Here is a 22,027-nt window from a genome sequence, read left to right on the forward strand (position 1 = left end):
ATAGTTGACTTCATTGGTGCCAATTGCTTCTCGTATTCTGTCTTTCTCCTTTGTGTTCACCGTTGCCACTGACAAATCTGAATTTTGCGCGATACGTGTTAACGTTTGGTCATTGTCATAGTTCCTTATTATTTTAAACGATCTGATCCAACTCGATCGTTTTCCTTTTCTTCACAGATTTACTAGTACCGCTGTCACTTATTCTCTTAGTAAGCCCCATGATAACAGTCAAAATTAAATTTTCTGAAAAAAACTTCACAGGGTTAAGGCGAAAACTCACTATTATCACCCCACGCAAGCTCCCATTTTACTAAAGCACATTTCTGGAGGTCACTGCCATAAAACAATTTGCATTTTCCGGTTATTGAGCTTTTCTGTTAGTGCAATTCATTATAAATGAGTAGTAAACTCGACCTTATTGCATTTGCGATAATACCAATAGCTGGAATTCTGTGGGTTTTTATGTTATTATGGTGAAATGTTTGTCTCCTTCACTGAAATCTTCAGTCATATAAAAAAAATATATAAATATGTAATGTAATACAAGTCTGAAGCTACATAAGTTGGTGACTTACTGTATTGAAAAATGTTCAGCAACCTACATAAAAAGTATGGGGATAGATAAAAAAAATTTACCATGTACTACTCGCATGTCCAATACAATGCTTCCCTTTATTTTTTACAATGATGCATATGGTTTGGTCACCAACATTATAATGGTTCTTTAGAGCTTTAACAGATGCACCATTTTCAAACTTTTGAATAATATCAAGTTTTTGTTTAATTGGAAGCACAACTCTTGCATTTTGCCTATCATTTTCGTGATTTCTTAAAAAAAAAATATTCCATTGTCCCTGATATAAATAACAAAACAAAATTTGCCCTCTTGCAGTGCGACGGTACACAACAATTGATGACGCACTAAGAAAAACTAAACATTTGGTCTTTTTATTTTATTTATTTATTTTTTTTTGAGCGGCGGTGTGAAAACAGCAGAGGGATTGCAAGGCAATAGGTACACTAATCTCCCAATCACAACTTATAACACTGCTTCTTGTTGCTTATTTACGACTTGCAAAACATCTGTTTATACCATTATATTTATTACTTGAATTTTATATAAGATCTCTGGTTGTTTTTTTGTTTCAAATTTGGAGTCTCAAAGTGTGCCAGTTAATCTGATCCAGGTAAATCGAGAGTCTGCTGTACTTTGAAGCAGCTATTATGGGTTCCTTTCTCCTGCAGAACTGAACAAAAAGTTGGACAACCTCAGATAAGAGAATTCCTGGTTTAAAATTTCTATATTTACAATTTTCTATTTAAAAAAAAATTTTTTTTTTTTTAAATGAGATCACAGATCAATAATAACAGCAAATCACAATGATTTAGCATTTCTCCCATTTTATGGATATTAGAAGATCTCGATTACACATACAAGTTGTCTTGTCCAACATGTTGTAGTATCAAGTTTCAAGAAAATAAGATTTCCATAATTTTTTATATGATGTGGCAGTTTACTAGGTGGTAGATGACTCTCATCAACCGGTGAAATACCACCACTTTGCTTATTGGAGGCTTGAAGTGGTGGAACCATGTTTAGTCTCTAGAGCTAAGTTCCGGTCAACCCTTCCCTATCTCTTCCATCATGCAGTATGATTGATGACTTTTGAGGTTATGATGAACAAGGTGGAGAGATCCAATATTCCTTACATTTTGAGTGTACAGCTCTAAAACGGTGTTCGCAGACCGGCCGCAAGTTAGTACACTGGACCGAACCTATTGGTAACTCTCTAGGAGGCTTCCGGATAAGCTAGTGTATAATCTTGCTACCTCTACTCTGCCAGATAGTGACTGGAGGGAGTCCGAGTAGTGTGTATGCGGGGAGCATTATCGAGGCCATGTTATGTTGAGGATCTGGGTATGTTCTTACCGTGTATACACGATATCCAAAAATTCCATTACTTCATACAGCATGTCCCACCCACTTTTTCTTACTATTGAATACACCATGAATTGTCAAACTAATAAGAGCAAGCTTATCTGCAAAAAGATCTAAACCTCCCAAGCACTTCCTAATTCATTTCACAAATATACGTGGTCTCAATTCTATTTTCTCAACGATGTACATTTCCACTTGCAGTCTGCCAAACCCATATACTTTTTCAGATAAAATCTCAGTTATCGGTTGATTCAACTACTGCTCATCTCAGATGCCCTAATTATTCGCTGTATGATTCCTTTCGCCTCAAAGGTGGTACTTATGCATATGTCTGTTCTGATATTCCCTGTCAGACACTTGGCAATTTGGAATCTCGTCTCTTTGATCTTCTCTGGCTTAAAATCTCTCTACCTCATTATGTAAAATTCATCTGTTGTCTCTACCGTTCTCCCAACTCCACTAATCACTTGGAGCTCTTTGACTTCCTCTCTTTGCAACTTGACTTTCTCCAGTCCAACTTTCCTAACAGTGAGGTAATTTTCCTTGGTGATTTTAATGTTCACAATTCCAGCTGGCTTCCATTTTCTAGTCACACCGACCCAGCTGGTAGAGATGCTGAGGCTTTTGCAATTACTAATGACCTAGCACAGATTGTTCATTTACCTACAAGAATACTGGACAATCCGAATCATACAGCCAATACGCTTGATCTTTTTCTCACAAACAACCCTTCTAAGTACACGGTCGAAGTGAGAGGTCCTTAAGGCACTTCAGATCACAACTTGGTGATTGTCTCTTCTCCAATGGAACCTTTATCTCATGACTATTCCCAACCTCGTGTTGTTTGGCATTACAAGAACGCAAAATGGGATGACCTGCGAGACTTCTTTTCTTCTTTTCCTTGGTCGGATTACTGTTTCAAAACTTCTGATGTCAACGTTTGCTCAGATCGTGTCAGTGAAATTATTCTTGTAGGAATTGAATCCTTTATCCCACACTCCACTTTAAAATCTCGTCCTTTAAATAAACCTTGGTTTTCCAATAAATGTGCTAAGGCTGTTCAAGAGAAGAATGTTGCATATTGTAATTGGCTTGTTTCTAATTCTCCAGTTTCATTTTCTGCCTAAACAAAGCTCGCAACAATTGTAAAGCAGTTATTAATCAGTCCAAACTAGAGTTTGAACAGGCTAAGAGTAGAAAACTTGCTTCTTGCCCTAATGGTAGCCGAGCATTCTGGTCTCTTGCCAAAGCTATTGGCTGCAACTTTTGCCCATCTCTGCTCCCACCTCTATTCAAACCAGATGGTTCTGTTGCACTTCAGCCAAGGATAAAGATGACCTGCAAGCATCCCATTTTTCTTCCAACTCATGTATTAATGATCTTGGTAAAACACCTCCCTCCATTCCCAACATGCTCCATATAATGCCCCCTGTTGTCTTCCGTCAAAAGGATGTCAGAAGGATTTTGACGAATCTTGATGCTAAGAAAGCTCCAGGTCTCGATGGTATTTCTCCACTTGTTCTCAAAACCTGGATTTTGCAACCTGCCCTCACTGCGCACGCAATCCTGCTGACTGCCACGCCACTCTGGCTTCAGGAGGAGATTTTTGCGAGGTAGAAAAACGGAATCAGCACCCAGCTAAGCAATCAACTGATCATAGACTGCAGACTTCCTCAAGCAAGATCGATAGATCTGCTAAAAAAGTTAGTACCCTCAGCAAAGGGAAGAAAATATCTCATGATTAGGCTAAAGCAGGAAAACAGAGGAAACCACAATAGACTGGTTCTGTAGGCGAAGCCAACATCAGTAATCTCATACCTATTGATAACAAGAGATCAGAGTCTGAAGTGACTAAAGTTCCAAAGGAAAAGGCAGAAAAGGATTTCTGCCTTTTCCTTTTCCAGGTAGAAGAACTCACGAGAATGATAACAAAAAATCTGGTAGCAGAACTCACGGGAATGACAACAAAAAAACTGGTAGAAGAACTTATGAGAATGATAAGGAACTAACTGATAGCAACACCTCTTCAGCCCATTATCGTGCAGCCAATTATCTCTCTTCGGCACATGCACCTTCTCAATGTGAGGATCACCTGTTCAAAGGCAAATACAATCTCACTGTAGTACCACGCAAATCCAAGTTATTTACTTCCCGGCTCAGTCCACATACAGAGGTGTAAGTTTTACATGAATTCATCAGAAATGAAATCGGAGTGGTATCTGAAGTTCGTGCACTTATAACTAAACATCGATCCTACGCTTCTTTCCTGGTGACCTGCAATACATTGGACAAAAGTAAACTACTGGATTCCCTGTATTGGCCTCTGGGATTAATAATCAGACCATTTAACATCTACAACAAGAGTACAAATAATGTGGAGAAGAATGATAGTTAACAATCACGGTGCACAAACAACTCTTGTTCTCTTCTTTTCCAGGCCTCTACTGTTTCTGTCCATACAGGGAGAGCCGATGATGGCTGTCAGCAATCTCTTCACATATATTATCAGAACTGTAAGAGTTTAGTGAATAAAAGTGACAAATTTAGAACCTTGCTTTGTTCTCTGGAGTTTGATGTAGGTATCTTCACAGAAACATGGCTACACGATGGGATTCTGGATTCGGAAGTGGCAGCAGTGGGCTATACCGTCCTCAGAAGAGACAGGGGATCTAGGGGGAGGTAGGTGGTGTCGCAATTATTATCTCAAACCAATTTGCAGTAACAATGCACAGCTCTTTCCACAACATTGAAGGAATCTTTTGTCAGCTGAAGGTTCATAACAAAACTGTTCTCATTGCAACTATCTACCTTCCGCCCCCGGTCGATCTTCTTCTTATGGAGAGGCTGTCGCAAGCACTCTGAGTTTGAAACGTTTTTTCACCAGTTTCCTGTCTATGTTTGGTGGCAGCTGGACTGTTTTCAGGAGTGCAGCCCAGATCTACTGATAAAATCCACAATATTACAGATCTATGGAGAACCACCCATGTGGCTGTCTAATGACAAATAACTACCTCAATATAAAAATAGACTCCATTTGAAGATAACCTTTAACAAACATGTTTACTGGCACTGATGAATTGAGATAGGGATTTCTATTAGGATGCAGGATGTGCATTCAAATCAATTCATGGACAGATATTAATATTTAATATCTGTTAAAGGTCTTAATATTTTTCTCATGAATCTGTTAATGATAACCAGTATCTCTCACATATGTTCTGTAATGCATGCTGTAAAATTACCCTGTTAAAATTCCTGTAAAAACCATAGAAACCTTTTAGTTAAAAAAAAAAAACCATATACCCTCATTTTATGTGGGTAAAATGAGGGTATGTTTTCAGACTACATGTAGTCTGAAAGAGGTTGGATGAAAACAAGGTGTAAATGAAAAATATTGTTGTACAGACATTGGTGCAACTGGATAAACACCAAAAAACAACATATTTTATCCTCCAATTTCTTTCTATGAGGATTAAAATTAATTGTTATAATATAAAACACCTCAGACAAACAAACCACCTAAAAGATAGAATTGGAAAAGAATGTAAAAAATTCACCAACACTTCAGAGAGCAACTCTGAGCATACCTAGCAAAAGATTATCTTGTTAAATACAATCTTTTGCAGCACCTCCATAGCCAGGTGGGAAGGAGCAGCAGTGCGTAGCACATGCTTCTTGATTAGACCGGGGTTCGAGCCCGTCACAACCAAATACGGAGGATGCGGAAAAGTCAGGGAAGGACCACAGCATATCCCCGGAGCAATATGGCCTTAGTTGCTAATGCTCCTAAAAACCAAACAAACAAACAAACAATCTTTTGCTAGGTATTTCTGAAAGTAGCTTACAAATTTTTAAGCATACAATTCAATCCAATGTAAATATTTTAAATACAGTACAATCACAGTAATCAGAATCTGATTCTGGTTTACTTTCTTTTTAATAATTAAAAAAAAATGTTTTAGTAGAGAACTTAGAATTTTCTTGGAATACCATGAATCAATGTTTGTTTATACTACTGTTACAGAAGTCTTGAGATAGCTAAAAATGTCAGTTATGTGCTGTCTGCATGTGCTCCACAATGGAAAGTACTAGGAACCTAGAAAAGTTCTGTGCTGCTGCTGTTCAGGTAGCTTCTTGACAAGACAAAAGATGAACATTCCAAAACTAAGACTGTTCTAGATAGTCAGCTATATAAAAAAACTGCTGACAATCTTTTTCATCAACGATCTTTTTTCAGAGCTCACTCTTTGCTCAGAAAAGAGTTACTAATTAACAGCTGCATTCAGTGCTGTGGGTTCAGCATTTCAATGAATGAATTAATTGAGTTACAGTACATGCATGTGTTGTAATTGTGTTTTAGTTGTTTATAATGTCCAGCAGCAGTAGCAAGAAGTATAAAACATTATCCCTCTCAGTAAAGTGTGACATTTTAAAGTGATGAACTGAAGAGGTGGAACAAACCTGCAGCTGAATACAATTTAATAAGTCTACTATTAGTGAGGGGAGAAAAGGGGGAACAAATTAGAAATGCATTAAAAGGAATTATATATTTTTCCGTAAGTAGTAAAAGACTTTCTAGTCATAGTACTGTCATAGATTTCAGCATAAAGTTATTCAAAGGACAACTGAATTCTGATGAGTATAACTTATTCTCGTTTTATCAAAGAAAACTTCAGTTCATAAAAAAGCAAAGATTCTGTAGCAGATGCAAAATCAGCAAAGATTAAGTGATGCACATGACTTGTGAAAATTCCACAATTAACCACAAGTTTCACTTACTGATAATACGGTAAAATCTCATTAATACAATCTCAGTTTATAAAAAGTACTCGTTGATATGAAGCACATACCATTCCCCTGCGAAAGGATAGGCTTTTCTATGTAAATATATTCATTTATTACAAAATTCGGTTAATATGTATTACAGAGTTCGTTTTCACCCTGTAAAAAGTAAATATTGTTATTTCGTAAATTTAATAAATACAAATCTTGGCACAGTTGTCCGATTACTGCCCCTATTGTTGCTTCTGACCACCCAGTTTCCTGCTTCCCGAAGGATGGCACCGACTTAGCATTAGCATTAGTAGAGGCATATGATGCAAGAAAGCAAGCTTATTCAGCATCAGCCAAAAAAAAAAAAAAAAAAAAAAAAAACCCTCTCCCATTTCACCCCTCCGTTCGTTCGAAATACCTGTCCAGTTGAGCTTTAAATTTGTTTAGGCTATCAACTTCAACAACAAGTGATGGAAGTCGGTTCCACCAACCAACCACCCGCTGGCCAAAGGCAAATTTCCGCACATCTATCCGACATCCGTCCTTCCTCAATTTGAATTTATGCCCTCTGAGGTGATTATTCTGAGAAAGATGAAGAATCCCATTGGCACTGAGCATGCTCAAACCATTCAAAGCCTTATACACCTCTATCAGATCACCTCGCCGGTGCCTAGTCTCCAGACTCTGTAATTTGCAAAACTTAAGCCTTTCTTCGTAAGAGCAACCCTTTGTTCCATTTACTAATCTTGTTGCCCTTCTCTGTACCCGTTCCAGCAGCTCTACATCCTTCTTGAAATGAGGCCTCCAGACCTGTATACAGTACTCAAGATGTGGCCTAACCATTGCCTTATACAAGGGAATAATCACCTCCTTATCCCTGCTAGAAAAATTCCTGTATATCATTGACAAGACACCATGAGCTACTCTTGCAGCTCGTCTGCACTGCTCAGAGAACTTCATATCTGCCTGCACAAATACCCCCAGGTCCTTTTCATTCTCCACCACTGTCAGTGTAGTACCGCAGAGTTGATACATTGCTCTGGGGTTACTGTTACCCATATGTAGTACTTTACATTTGTCAATGTTAAACTTCATTTGCCACCTCTCAGCCCATCTGTTCAACCTTTCCAGATCCTATTGCAGCAGCATAGCATCAGTAGTGTCCTTAACGACCCTGCCAACCTTTGTATCATCTGCAAACTTAGACATTAAACTTGATATCCCATCATCAATATCATTCATAAACACCGAAAACAACAATGGACCCAACACTGAACCTTGAGGAACTCCACTAATAACATTAGTCCACGTTGAGCAGTGTCCATTGATTACCACTCTCTGTCTTCTGCCACTCAACCATCCCCTTATCCATAGCAGCAATTTGCCTCCAATGCCACACTGCTCCAATTTGTGCAGCAGTCTTCCATGTGCAACAGTATCAAAAGCCTTTCTAAGATCCAAATATATAATATCAAAGTTATTCCCTGCATCCAGTTCTTTTGTGACTACATCATAGTATCCAATCAAATTGGTCAGGCAAGACCTGCCCTTAACAAAACCATGCTGCGTCTGAGCTATAACTGAATTCTTGTCTAGATGATCCTGCAGTGCTTCTTTAACCAGTGCCTCCATTAATTTACCTGGAACAGAAGTTAAACTAACAGGTCTATAATTACCTGTGTCAGCCTTTGATCCTCCTTTGTGAATTGGGGTTACATTTGCACATCTCCAGTCTATGGGTACCTCCCCTGAGTCCAAAGAAGCTCTCATAATTATGGCTAGGGGTTTGCATACTTCCTTTGCTGCCTCCTTTAATATAACTGGATAGATCCCATCCACCCCAGGTGCCTTTTTTATGTTTATCCTCAACAATCTCTCCTCCACTTTCCTCTCAGTTATTACAAAATCATCCAGCTCACTGCCAATGTTTACTTTACCTACATCATTCTCCTTCCTGAATAACTCCTCATGCGTGAATGTAGATGCAAAATACTCGTTTAGATTGTTAGCCACCTGAGCAGGATCCTCAACTGTTGAACCATCAATATCCAGTGGACCAATCTGATTCATCCCTTTCCTTCTCGAGTTCAAGTATGTAAAGAACTCCTTTCTGTTTTTCTTTGCATCCTTTGCCAAGGATTTTTCGTAGTCTGCCTTTGCCTGCCTAATCTCCTTTGTTACTTGGTTACAGACCAACTTATATCTATCATAGGCTTCCATGTCACCCATTAATTTGTATGTATCCCATGCATTTTTCTTCTCTGCCACATGTCTCATTAGTCCATCTGACAACCATTTAGGCCTAAACCTTGAACAATATTTCTTAGTTGGTATGTAAAGCCTGGTAGCCACCAAGATTAGTTCCTTGAATGCTTCCCATTTTGAGTTTGCTGTTGGTAACATCATCAGTTGGTCCCACTGTATAGAATTTAAATACTGTCTCAGACCATCATAGTCGCCTTTACGAAAACAAAAACCCTTCCCTTTACCTCTGATGGTAGTTACCTCCTTCAGTAAATCCCACTTCAACACACTGTGATCACTGCCACCTAGTGGTTCATTTATCTGCAGGTTCTTAATGCATGAAGAATCACTACTGATAATCAGATCAAGAGTATTGCTCCCTCTTGTTGCCTCACGAACATGCTGATGTAGAAAACAATCATCCAATAAATCCACAAAAGCCTTGCTAGTGTGCGAGTGACCAACCCACAAATTCCAGTCAATATCTGGGAAATTAAAATCCCCCATTATAAGACTCTCTGATTTACTGGCCCACTCTATTTCCCTGTACAATATATTATTATACTCATCAGAGTCATTAGGCCTATAGCACACTCCTACTCTCAATTTTGATTTCCCTATGCTTATGTCACACCAAACTGACTCGACACTGCCCTGTCCATCGATGTCAACTGGCTTCACTTCCTTTGACTTTATGTGTTTCTTAATTAATAGCATAACCCCTCCTCCTCTCCTGTCCTGTCTATCCTTTCTATATACATTGTATTCCCCAAATTCCAGTTCCGCATTACTTATATCTGTGTGACACCACGTCTCTGATATCCCAACAATATCTGCCTTTGATGTTTTGAGCAATACCTCAAATTCATCAAATTTATTTACCAAACTCCTAGCATTGGTGTACACGCAGGTATACATGCACCTGTTTCTATTCTTAGCTACCCTAACACAACCCATGTGTTTACTTGTAACGCAATGACTACCAGCAGTCTCTGAAATATCCTGCATCTTGTTTTTCAGACTTCTGCTCATTTGAATAGAAGCAGTGCAAGAATCACTTCCACCTCTGCCAGTGGCTACTGTTAATCTATTAGTCCTTGTAGCAGTTTTACCCCTTGTAGCAGTACCCCAACTAGCAGTTTTCCGACCCACCTAACACTGCCTCGACAGCATCAGCAAAAATTCTTGCACCCTTTCTATTTAAGTGTATCCCATCCCTGTAGAAGCAATCTCTCCTGTTAACAAGTACAGTCCAGTCTGAAAAAAATTCTACCCCTTGAGCCTTGCACAATCCCTCCAGGGCCGAATTGATCGACAAGGCTCTCATCATATACTCCCTCCTATCGTGTCTGGGCAGAATTGCAGACACTTTCAAGTTCAACCCTAATTCACGGCTATTTTTCAACAGTGACCTGTACTTGCTAAGTAATTCCGCCGGTCTCCTACTCTTAATATCATTAGTGCCAACGTGTACAACTATATCACCTTTTGTGTCCTTAAAAGATGATATCCGCTCTACAACGTCATCAACCTTTGCCCCTGGCAGACATACCCTGGTCCTATTCCACCTATCCTTTTTACAAAGCATGTTCCCCGTTTCCCTGACAATAGAGTCACCAACAACTACTAGTTCCTGTGGGACCAGCGCATTCTGCCTAGGGGGCTGCCCCTGTGTTGCCTGATGACCAAGTGCAAGCTCTGGCGTTGATGTGGGCAGCTGAGAGCTTGATGGGCCCCTCAATTTATTTCCTTCGAGGGCATCCACCCTGTCCTTCAAGGTCTCATAAAGGCCCATAACAACGCTGAGTTGTCGCCTGATTTCCTTGCACTCCTTACATCGTGCACACACAAAGACATCCCTCTTGGCAGTATCATGTCCCGTACCCGACTGCTCTGCAAACATCAAGCAAACAGTGCATTTTAATAGACTGTGATTCAGAGGGCAACTGCCCCCCTCAGTTCTCCCCTGAACCACAGCACTCCCATTAGCTTGAGCCTTTTGCTTTGCTGCTCTGGTCAGAGTCATAATTCCAATTTAATTCAATAAAATTTAAAACAAAAATTAAATCCTTAAGTTATATCCCAAAACAGTTATGTTATATATATATATATATATATTTTTTTTTTTTTTTTTCGGTATCTAGTGTTCCCTTTATACAACTTCCGTATCACGTGTACCACTATAGTTATGTATTAATTATTCGTTACGATTAAGTCATTATATATATTTATAGAGTTAAAAATACAATTTAATTGACAATAAAGTTTATCAAGATTAATAGATTTACTGATTAATTGACAATATTATATTATGCAGTATACTACACTAAGCTTATGCTATCGTGTAAAAATGGCGGGAATTCACGAACGGTATTTCTACGGACTCGTAAGTATTGATTAGCTTCGAAATCTCGCTATCTCAATTTAAAATAAACTAAGGATCCTGACTAGGTCTATAATCTACTTATAGAAGATAATTTGATATAACAATTGGTTAATAAATCGACTAAATTTGGTTAAAAGACCTCTCGTTCAATTTGTGACACGTGGATTTTGTTTTCTAATCTTTAATTTCATTTTAACCTAAACAAAGGTTAAAATGAAATTTTAACCTTTGAAATTTGTTTAAATGAAAATTTAAACAAAGATGTCAAATACTTTCAAATAACCATTATTTCTTAAATATTTTATTTAAATTTAAGAAATAATTATGTGTAGGAATCTGAACATTATGGAAGATGAGCATGGAGCAGCAGAATCTTTTTTACAAGAAATAAGACAGCACTGAATTTAACTAAATTTCTTTATCCAATCGGAGAATTACAAGGAGCAAGCAGTTTCTGTGTGCAAGGTGTGGAGAGCGCGAAGATGTGAAGTTGAAACTTGGCGTACTGTTAGATGAAACTGAATTTCTAAAAAAAAAAAAAAAAAAATATATATATATATATATATATATATATAGATTCCCTGGAGAATAATGGATCTGGGGGTCAACAGTTCAATACCAGAACTAGATTTTCCCTGAAAAATATTAAATATATACATTCCTCTACAATTATAGAATGCTTTTAGCTATATTTCTGCATGGATTGTTGCACCCCTAACTTTGTTACACATGTGGAAAATTCCTCGTCTACCCTGTGTTCCCACCCTACAAATAGTTATTAAAGTGCCTAGCAGCATGCCAAGTGACACTTTCCTGAATGATTCGGCCCTGGGGATGGTTCATCAAGTTAAGACTACAGTGGTTCCAAAATGAGGTAGTTTAGTGGAAGATTCGATTGTTAGGGGAAAGCATTGTGTGCAATAACGCCAAATGGGATAAAACTAAAATATCGCTAATCCACAAAACAGCTGACACATACTGAAAGCTTACATTTTGAGATGTGTTACTTAAAATAAGTCATTCTAGATTAGTGCATTGTGAGAATCATTTAAGAAAATTTTTAAATGTAAATAAAATAAAGAAATAATGGTTAACTGAAGGTATCTGACAACTTTATATTTTCACATTACAATAATACTAATCAAATAATTAGTAGTTCAGTGCAATAATTATTTCAGATTACCATGACTGCACTCCACTGAACTATAAATGAAATCCAACAATAACAAATTTTTGAAAATAGTGTTATTTATACATAGTTTGGAAAAGCATTTGACAATACAATAATTATTATATATATATTTTTTTGTTTGTTTTGTTTTTTTTTAGGAGCATTAGCAACTAAGGCCATATTGCTCCGGGGATATGCGGTGGTCATTCCCAGACCTTTCCGCATCCTCCATATTTGGTAGTCACGGGCTCAAACCCCAGTATAATCAAGAAGCGTGTGCTACACACTGCTGCTCCTGCCCACCTGGCTACGGAGGCACCACACTAATTATTATTAAATTAAAAAATTATCAGTATGTATATTAATTAGGTCCTCCATGACAGTCTGAATTTTGCCACTTGTCACTTATCTGGAGAGGTCTGGAATGAAATCCTGTCAAACCCTGGAAGAATTTCTAACCCCCTCTGCAATCATGGGTTGAATTGGTCAGGCATGGGTGGCAGAAATAGGGTCCCCACACCCAATTATTCTGGGGTCTTTTCAGCCTACCAACAAACAAATTGGTCTGTGAATGCATACCAGAATACAGACACTGGAATGCAAGACAATGGGAACCACCATGAAGCATACATAACCTCACTAAACAGGCTTACCCCTTTGCACCTGAATCCCTAATCCCTTGCAAAAGAAGGCTGCACACCATAGGAGGAGGATATATTTTTAAATATTTTTATATGGTAAATAATACGAACATACTTCTATTATTTATAATGCACCTATGTTTGTAAATCATATCTTAAATGATATTTTAATTATGTCCCACTACACATAATAAGTAATGCTATGAGTTAGTTATTTGGTTTTTAGGAGCATTAGCAACTAAGGCCATATTGCTCCGGGATATGCGGTGGTCATTCCCTGACCTTTCCGCATCCTCCGTATTTGGTGGTGACGGGCTCGAACCCCGGTCTAATAAAGAAGCGTGTGCTACGCACTGCTGCTCCTTCCCACCTGGCTACGGAGGCGCATAATGCCACGAGGCCACCAACATTTGTTATATTGATTTGCTTCCTTTTTTCCATTTTTCGTTTTTCTTTCTTTCTTTTTTTTTTGTTATTTTTTATTACTTATTTAGTTAATGTTTACACGCACACAAGCACATCCAGTTAATTTCTTTCCCTAGTTAGCAAATGCACAACCACACTGAAACTGTTTATAACAAAATCTGATGCCAGAAATGCCATAAGCAACAATTTTGATCCTCCTCACAGATGAACGTAGAAAATTTGATTGTTGAAACAATTTTTTTTTTTTTATGAAAACCCCAAACACGAAATACATTATAACCTATAGTACTTAGTACATGTATGGGGAGTGTAGGCTGAGAAAACAGAAGATAATTGTTGTTGACATTAGACTTGAATTTCTGTAGACTGTAATTTTCAAAAATACATGTGAAGGAAGAAGGGTGTTCCACAAAACAAAAGTAGAAAGGATTGGCTATTTTTTTATGGTGCATGAGCAAGTCGGTACATCATGGCAATGATGGGCCATGATGTACTGACTTTCAGAAAGTGGCCAAAGAGAAAACTGGATACCAAACTGAAAAACAAAATAATCAACAACAATAATTTAAGAGCTTGTTTAGAAGACCTTTACTGCCAAAAACAATCAAACACTTCAAAATGTCAAGAATAACTGCTCAAGTTTTGCCAAAATTTTCCATCAAATTTGTCCAGAGATGAGTAACTGCCAATATACCACCAATAAGTTGGCACTAACAGAATCCATATTGACAAAAATTAATCAGATAGAAGATTAAGGTAGTTTAAAGAGTTTGTGGTCTCTGGATTTTTCCATTACTGTGAAAAGAGTAGAGGTAAGTGCAATAAGTCAATAACTGGACAGGAGAGATATGTCAAGTATTGGCCCTATCAAAAGAATTTAATAAAACACCATATTAAAAAATGTATAAAATAAAATAGTCACTGCACAGTACAACAGAATAAATTAAAGCAAAATATGTATATATATAAATGCACTAAAATCAATAAAAATAAATCAATTAAAAAGCAAAGTAAAACCAAACCACAGCTTTCTGGAAAAACATGCTTCCTGGCTGTCCCTTTATATCCAAATCTCCCAATACTTTTCACTCCCCCACAACTTCCCTCAATGATACCTATGCTGATGATCATGTAAGATACTGATATAAAGAAAAAAAAATATTCACTAATTTTGCACTGCATATCACTGAATCAATCAATAACACATAATAAATACCTGAATTTCTTGTGGCTTTAAGTGAATTTTTTCTGCAAACTGAGAAAGTGTGTGCTGAGGTTCCAATATAAAATAGTTGGCTTTGTCAGAATGATATACTGTACTGATGGCATCTAATAACAAACTACACAGATATGAAGTTTGAGCCTGTAAGGAGGAAAAAATTTCACTATATTACATTTATCAATGAGATGATACAAAAACGTTCTTTTTTCTTTCACTTTACGTAATGTTAAACCATATTTTAACATGGTTACAAGGTTTCAGGGGTGATGGAGGGGGGAGCGAGCAATCTTATTTCATGTTATTGTTTATACAGGGTGGCCACTAAAGACTGAAGGGTTTGAAAAAGTCATAACTTGTTCATTTTTAATCTTTTTTATTTTCTTTTTTTACAGGTTATAGAGCATCCCTTGGAGATTAAAATGGCTACATATGATGTCCAGCAACGAGTAAAACTCGTTGGATTTTTCTATTCCAGTGAAAGATCAATTTTTGAAACTCACAGAAAATACCGGCAACATTTTAAAGTCCTCCTAGTGATAACATGATTCGGTACCTAATCGCCTGGTTTGAAAGAATTGGATCAGTCGGCGAACTTCTGGGAAGAGGTCCTGTGCGCACTGAAGCAGAGGTGGAAGCTGTACGGCAGAGTGTCCTTGAGCATCCATCTGCCTCTACCCGTCGTCGCTCTGCTCAACTAGGCATCGTTTCAGAAGATTCTGAAAGTGTGGTCAGTCTTTCAGTGGCCACATTTTAATCTCCAAGGGGTGCTCTATAACCTGTAAAAAAAAGAAAATAAAAAAGATTAAAAATGAACAAATTATGACTTTTTCAAACCCTTCAGTCTTTCAGTGGCCACCCTGTACTTTTCAATTGCCTAAGATACAAGGTCTCGCACAATTGTTGTAGAATTAACTTGATTTTATCCAGAGAAAATCTCATATACATGGCATAAACATCACAAGATACAAGCAAATCAATCAGTACATTGTATAATTATTCCTCTATCTTTTTAGTGAACTGACAGATTGTATGTGGGAATATACCGTACCCAGAGATCAATGTAGTGATGAATATGTTTGCATAGTGTGATGTTGAGTTGAATTGTTTGTGTTGAATGATCAGCCTCTTAGCACAATGGCACAGAATATGCACTTCACTGGTCACCCTCCACCACCACATCTACTATCATTGTTTTAAACAATGCAATGGAATTCCAATAAGATGATCATCCATTCCGGCTCTCCGAGGCATAAAGGTCATCAAAAATACTTCAATACATATCAATGTCCAATACAACAGAAAGGTTCCAACTCTGGTTCATGCAAAATCAGTGGTCAGATAGGTCACATAACAATCAAATGCAGATATCAAATACATGGATTAGCCAGAGTCAAAGCTGCCTGAAAGCAAGAAGATTCCTCTGTAGCCCAATCAGCAGTCCAGGTAAGAATCACGGTTCAGGCAGAGGTCAAAATCATGATTAAATCCAAATATCAGGTGCACAATTACCCAAGGCAAGGTAACAGGAATGAGCTGCATACTAGACAAGATGAGAATAGCTACACTCAATGAGTGTAGCTATTCTCATAGGAGCCACAATAACATGAGAACAAGAGGCTTCCTCAGCAGCACTATGCACTACACACAGGATGAGATGAGCATAGCAACACTCAATGTGGCACAAAGAACCACAAAAGCACAGCCTATGGAGTTGACCGTGGCCAGAGCAGCAACATGAGTCACTCATCCCACCTAATTTGCACTCTCGGCTTGAGCTTTGAAGTTAACTATCAGAGGATTCAGAAAATAAGTGTTGGGTGAAGAGAGTTTAAAGATAGCAAGAAATGACTTTACAGAAGATCCAAATTCAAGTCGGATACATGGCGCAATTGCCACAAGTCTGCAGCATAGGTTAAGTCAACAGTTGTGGTACAGGCCACAACACTGCAAAGTAGAAATCAACCATCTTGGAATTATGAACCATGATGCTTGAATGCAAAGCAGAACCTTGTCAAGCATATAACTGGATCCAGTACATAATTGGATAAATGGAAGTGATAGTGGAGGTGAAAAAAGGGGGGAAAAAGAACAGAGTACCACATCTTGTCCACCCACACCATTAACAAAAGAAATCACTGTTCCTTCTCCACTCCCTTTTGAGAGCAAGAATAGATCTAATTGTCCTTTGTGGCACTGTCACAAGAGAGCACATCCTGTCAGCCCCAAAGCAAAATTGTCACACATCATACCAGCTTAGGACTTGTTATGCCAGTCAATTACACTGCAAGAGCTCCCTAATAACTCCCAAAGAGAAGATGAGGAGAGAGGGAAAAAAAAAAGTCTCTACAAATACAAGTCACTGATGATTCAAACATCAAAACCATCACCTCAGCCACTACCAGCAACCATCTAACAAGCAGAGCAAAATAAGACCTTTTTTTCAGAACTAAGTGCCACATCCATTCTCTCTGCTGAACCTCTTAAACTTACATTATTTTTAAAACAGCTGACATTCATTTAGCATGCCATTCTTAAGCTGCATCACAGGATCCTTGGAAAGTCATAACTGTCTCACTCTGCAAAAAACAGAAGTTGCAAATGCTTGAAAAGCAACAAAATCCAAGTGGCAGTTTGTTCCAATAATCGATCACTTTCTGGCTGAAAGCTAATTTTCTTACATCTATCCTACAACCATTCTTTTTCAATTTAAATTTGCATTCACTTATATGTGTTGTCCAAGGATGGCATCCACATTTAATTTACTTAATACATTTACAGAAGTAGACACCTTAATCAGGTCCCCCTGCAGGTGCTTAGTACCTATACAGTCAGTTCTGCTATAACGTGCATTTTTGCAATGCGAATTTGCAGAGAGCAAATTCTACTGATATATTAGGGAACAATGTGAGTATAACATGATTTTCATGTTGGCTCATGTGCGTTTTTCGTCTGCGAGTAACACCGGGTGAGCGCAAAACCCGGCACCAAGCTGAACATAGCGACTTGTACAGCAATACATACAAGTTTATAATGCTTAAAAATGTCAAACATCAAATGTGTGAGAGCTATATTTCCCATTTACTGTAATCGTATTGGTCAGAGACACACTGTTGTTATTCCCTGTATTCACAAGATAACAGGTGACATTGCAGGCCGACTCATGTTTTTAGGAGCTCACATTTTTCGTGAAACAGAAATTTTGTGAGGAGTGACAGCGTGAGCAGAGGAGCACATTTCTGGAGGTCATTACCATAAAACAATAAAAACAATTTGCAGTTCCCGGTTTATTGGGCTTTTCTATTAGTACAATCTAATTATAAATGGATAGTAAACTCGATCTTACTGCATTTGTGATAATACTGGTAGCTGGAATTCTGTGGGTTTTTATGTTATTATGGTGCAATGTTTCCCTTTACATGAAATCTCAATCATATAAAAAACAAGTAAATTTTCAGAATCCTCTGCATTCTTATTTTTTAAGCTTTGTAAACTTGTCTCACTTGTGCAATTTGTGCATCCCTGTGTTCGTCATTATTGACTGCTTATCATTTTTACATTTTACAATCCAAAAAAGGAAAGAAAATGTCAGTGAACAGAAATATCAATCAAGCAAACTTCATATCTTGTCAAGGTAAAGTGCTATCCTTACTGTAATATTTATTTATTTATTAGAAATTTAAGATGTTTAAGACCTGTGTTAGCAATTTTATTGGGATTCTAACTTTTTTTAGTGTTTTACTTACCATACTGAACGTTTTTTTTTTTTTTTTTTTTTTGAGTGCTCGGCCCCCATTCTGTTTTTCCCATAAGCCCTGTAGCTGGAATTCTGTGCATGAAATATGATAACACAGAGATTTTTAGGAAAACATGTACCTCATTATAGCAGAACTGACTGTACTAGACACCTGCAGAGGGAGCCTAGAACAATACAACGGTACGTGTCCCTTGTGCTGGGAAGAGCAACAACGGTACTTGTTGCTCTTCCCAGCACAAGTTCCAACAGATCTACATCCTCCTTAAAATAATGCTTTCAGACCTGTATGCAGTAATGATGATGTGACCCAACCATTGCCTTATACAATCAGACAATCAATTCCTTGTCCCTGCTGGCAAAATTGCTGTATATCATTGAAAAAAATCCCATGAACTGCCTAGCAACCTACCTACACTGCTCAGAAAACTACAATTACCCCAAAGTCTTCTTTCTCCACTACTATTGGTGTAGTTCTACCTAACTTATATGTTAATAAGGGATTACTGCTACCCATATGTACAGTACTTTAACTGCCATGCAGACCTCTGTACCAGCTGAAAATTTGGATATTAAAACTGATATCTTAATCAATATCATTAATAAATATTGAAAATAATAAAGGACCCAACATGAACCTTGAGGGACTCCACTAATAACATTAGTCCAACCTTTTATCCAGAGCAGAATCTTGTCTCTAATGCTATACTGCTCTAATTTGTACAGCCATCTTTCATATAGAACAATATCAAAAGCTGTTCTAAAATCTAAGCATATAATGTCAAAATTAATTTTCACATCCAGTTCCTCTGTAGGGATTGGCTACTATGACATAGTAGCCAATCAGATTGGTCAAAGATCTTAATGAATCCACGTGGTGCTTACTGTATAACTGCCTCCTTAACATGATTCCCTTGTATTACTTCTTGGATCAGTGACTTCATTATTATTATTGCTGGAACAGAAGTCAATTTTAAAGGATTGCAATTACCCTCTTCTCCCTTTGATCCCCTTTTATGAATGGAAGACACTGGCACATCTCCAGTCCAAAGGAACTTCCCCTGAATCCAAGAATGCTCTCATAATTATTGTTAAAGGTTAACTTACCTTTTTTTTTTTGCTGCCTCTTTTAATACAATTCGATACATTCCATCAGCCTTGGGTGCTTTATTTACTTTTAGCCTCTTAATTATCACAGAACAATTCACCTTCCAGTTATCATAGAACCATTCAGCTCCCAGTTATGAGTTGGTTATGTTTTTAGTATGCTCTTCCCTAAACACTTCAGGTAAAAAATGTAGATGAGAAATATTTATTGTTTGTCAGCAACTAAAATAGGAACAACAATAGTTATGCCATTCGTATCTAGGGGATCAATGTGGTTTATTCTTTTCCTTCCACTGTTAACACATACAAAGAACTCATTACTACTTTTTTTCACATTCCAAGTCAGAGACTTCTCATAATCTGCCTTAGCCTGGCTAACTTCCTTTATGATTTCATCACATGCTCCCTCTTATTGTATCTGGCAGAAATTTTCAAATTTAATGCTAACTTGTTACTTTTCTTAATACTGGTCTATACTTATTAAGTAGCTCCTCAAATTTGCTGCTCTTCATATTAATAGTACTAATATGATAGCTGATCTATAATGTCATCACCTTTTGCCCCTGACAAAATGTACCTTGATCCTATTCCACTTAGCCTTTTTTTTTTTAGCATAATACTAGAATACCTATGGCAGGGGTGGTGAACCAAAAGAACGCATGCCCGAAGAGGCATGCATATAAATTTTTAGGGCATGCGGAATTCAGAGCGTCCCAAAAAAATTGAGTCAATTATTAAAGAAAACTGATGAACAGTTTTCTTCAAGATTTGTCAAATTCAGAGAATTGGAAGAAACTGCAAAATTCATTAAGTTTGAAAACAGTGTAAAACTAGCCAAATTGAAACTGAAAATGTTTCAGTGGATCAAACTGGATGATTTTGAAATGCAATTGATTCATTTTCAAAGCAGTTCAATTTGGAGGCAAAAATTGTAACACCTCACAGCTGATTTAGAAAATACTGAAAGGGAACGATTAGTGACGGGATTATCAAAGAAAACTGCAGAAAATGAGGTATTAAAAGTTTGGAATTCCATTCCTAAAACTTTTGTCTGTTTAAAAAATTTGACAACATCATTACTAACAATTTTCTCACAACTTATTCTTGGGAGTCATTGTTCTCAGTGATGAACTTTGGTAAGTGACTTAAGTCATAGGAGTAGTTGTTATTATTCGATTTAATGACACAAGAGCTACTAAGGCCAAACTGTGTCTGTTCATCTTTAATCATAATAGTAGTGTTACGGATGAAACTAGTGCCGCATGCATAGCTCTAAAAGTTAAAGTATAAGCCTAATGTAAAGTATCTGTCATCAATGGTGCAGCAACAGAAGTCTCACTGATGTTTTTTATTCATAATATAAGAGAAATTAATCATTTTATATGTAATTTGTTCTGTAATCTAAAAGTTACATTTTTTGTTAAGAAGGAATTTATTTTAATACCTTTATTTAATACCTTTATTATTTTCAAGATGCTTTATTAAAGCATCTTGAAATAATGCCTTTTATTTCATTCTTTTTTTGGTTACGCTTTGTCAAGTAAAACGTGTATGAGAAAAATAACAATACAGTAGAACGTCGAATAACCAAAGTAATTGAAACCAGGGTTGGTTCAGTTAAACATATAGTTCAATAATCAAACATACATGAGAATACCCAGCTTATAAGATACAGGCATGTCATAAGGCGTATAATTAAATTATTGTACGCAAGGTATTAAATTATGATACTGCATTTTGAAATATGACGTATTATAAAAATAATTGATTAAGAAATGATTTGTAAATAATAACCAAAGCATTTTGAAGAAAATCCATATTATATTTATTTTAAACTTCCTAATTGTTTTACATGGTTTCAACTATAAACTACACTTTTTTTTACATAAACAAAAATAAACAAACACAGATATTGCACACAAATAACAGTACAATGAAACTTGGGAAGGTTTATTTTTTAGAATATGTAATCTTGAATATTTCTATGAACCATGCGAGATTTTCTATTTTTTGCAGCAAGATCTCTCATCCTCTTTAACGCTGTATCTATATAGTTTTTTTTTTATCCAACTTTGATCCAAGCCCGAGGCGGGAATCGAACCCGCGACCTTTGGGTTGCCAGACAGGCATTTTGCCCACCCGGCTAGCTCGGTCGGCTAGAGTGGGCCTTCAAATGCATTAAATGGCAGGAGTAATATTTCAGCATAACAACCAGTGCACTAAAAGCAGATACTGTAATTTGGGGTGGGGTGGGGGGTTTGATTAATCAATGTTCTACTGTACTTTGCAAAATTCCAAGCGGCACACAAGGGTGGTTTTTTTTTAAAAGATTTAGCCAATTTTGGTACACAACCTTATAACGGTTCA

At 37.2% G+C, this 22,027-nt stretch overlaps 1 protein-coding gene across 3 annotated transcripts in view; it reads right to left on the bottom strand.

Annotated features, from left to right (window-relative positions):
- bchs (WD repeat and FYVE domain containing 3 bchs) overlaps nt 1–22,027 on the bottom strand; it is a 1,877,108-nt gene that overhangs the window by 1,622,585 nt on the left and 232,496 nt on the right. For all 3 annotated transcript variants that reach the window (XM_090389621.1, XM_090389619.1, XM_090389620.1), the window contains exon 10: nt 14,797–14,943. In XM_090389621.1, the coding sequence (XP_090245747.1) occupies nt 14,797–14,943 (147 nt within the window). The remainder of the gene's footprint in view (nt 1–14,796; nt 14,944–22,027) is intronic.

This window comes from Mastigoproctus giganteus, chromosome 2 (genome assembly GCF_048544385.1).
Source record: "Mastigoproctus giganteus isolate SK-2022 chromosome 2, ASM4854438v1, whole genome shotgun sequence".
Classification (NCBI taxonomy): Eukaryota; Metazoa; Arthropoda; class Arachnida; order Uropygi; family Thelyphonidae; genus Mastigoproctus; species Mastigoproctus giganteus.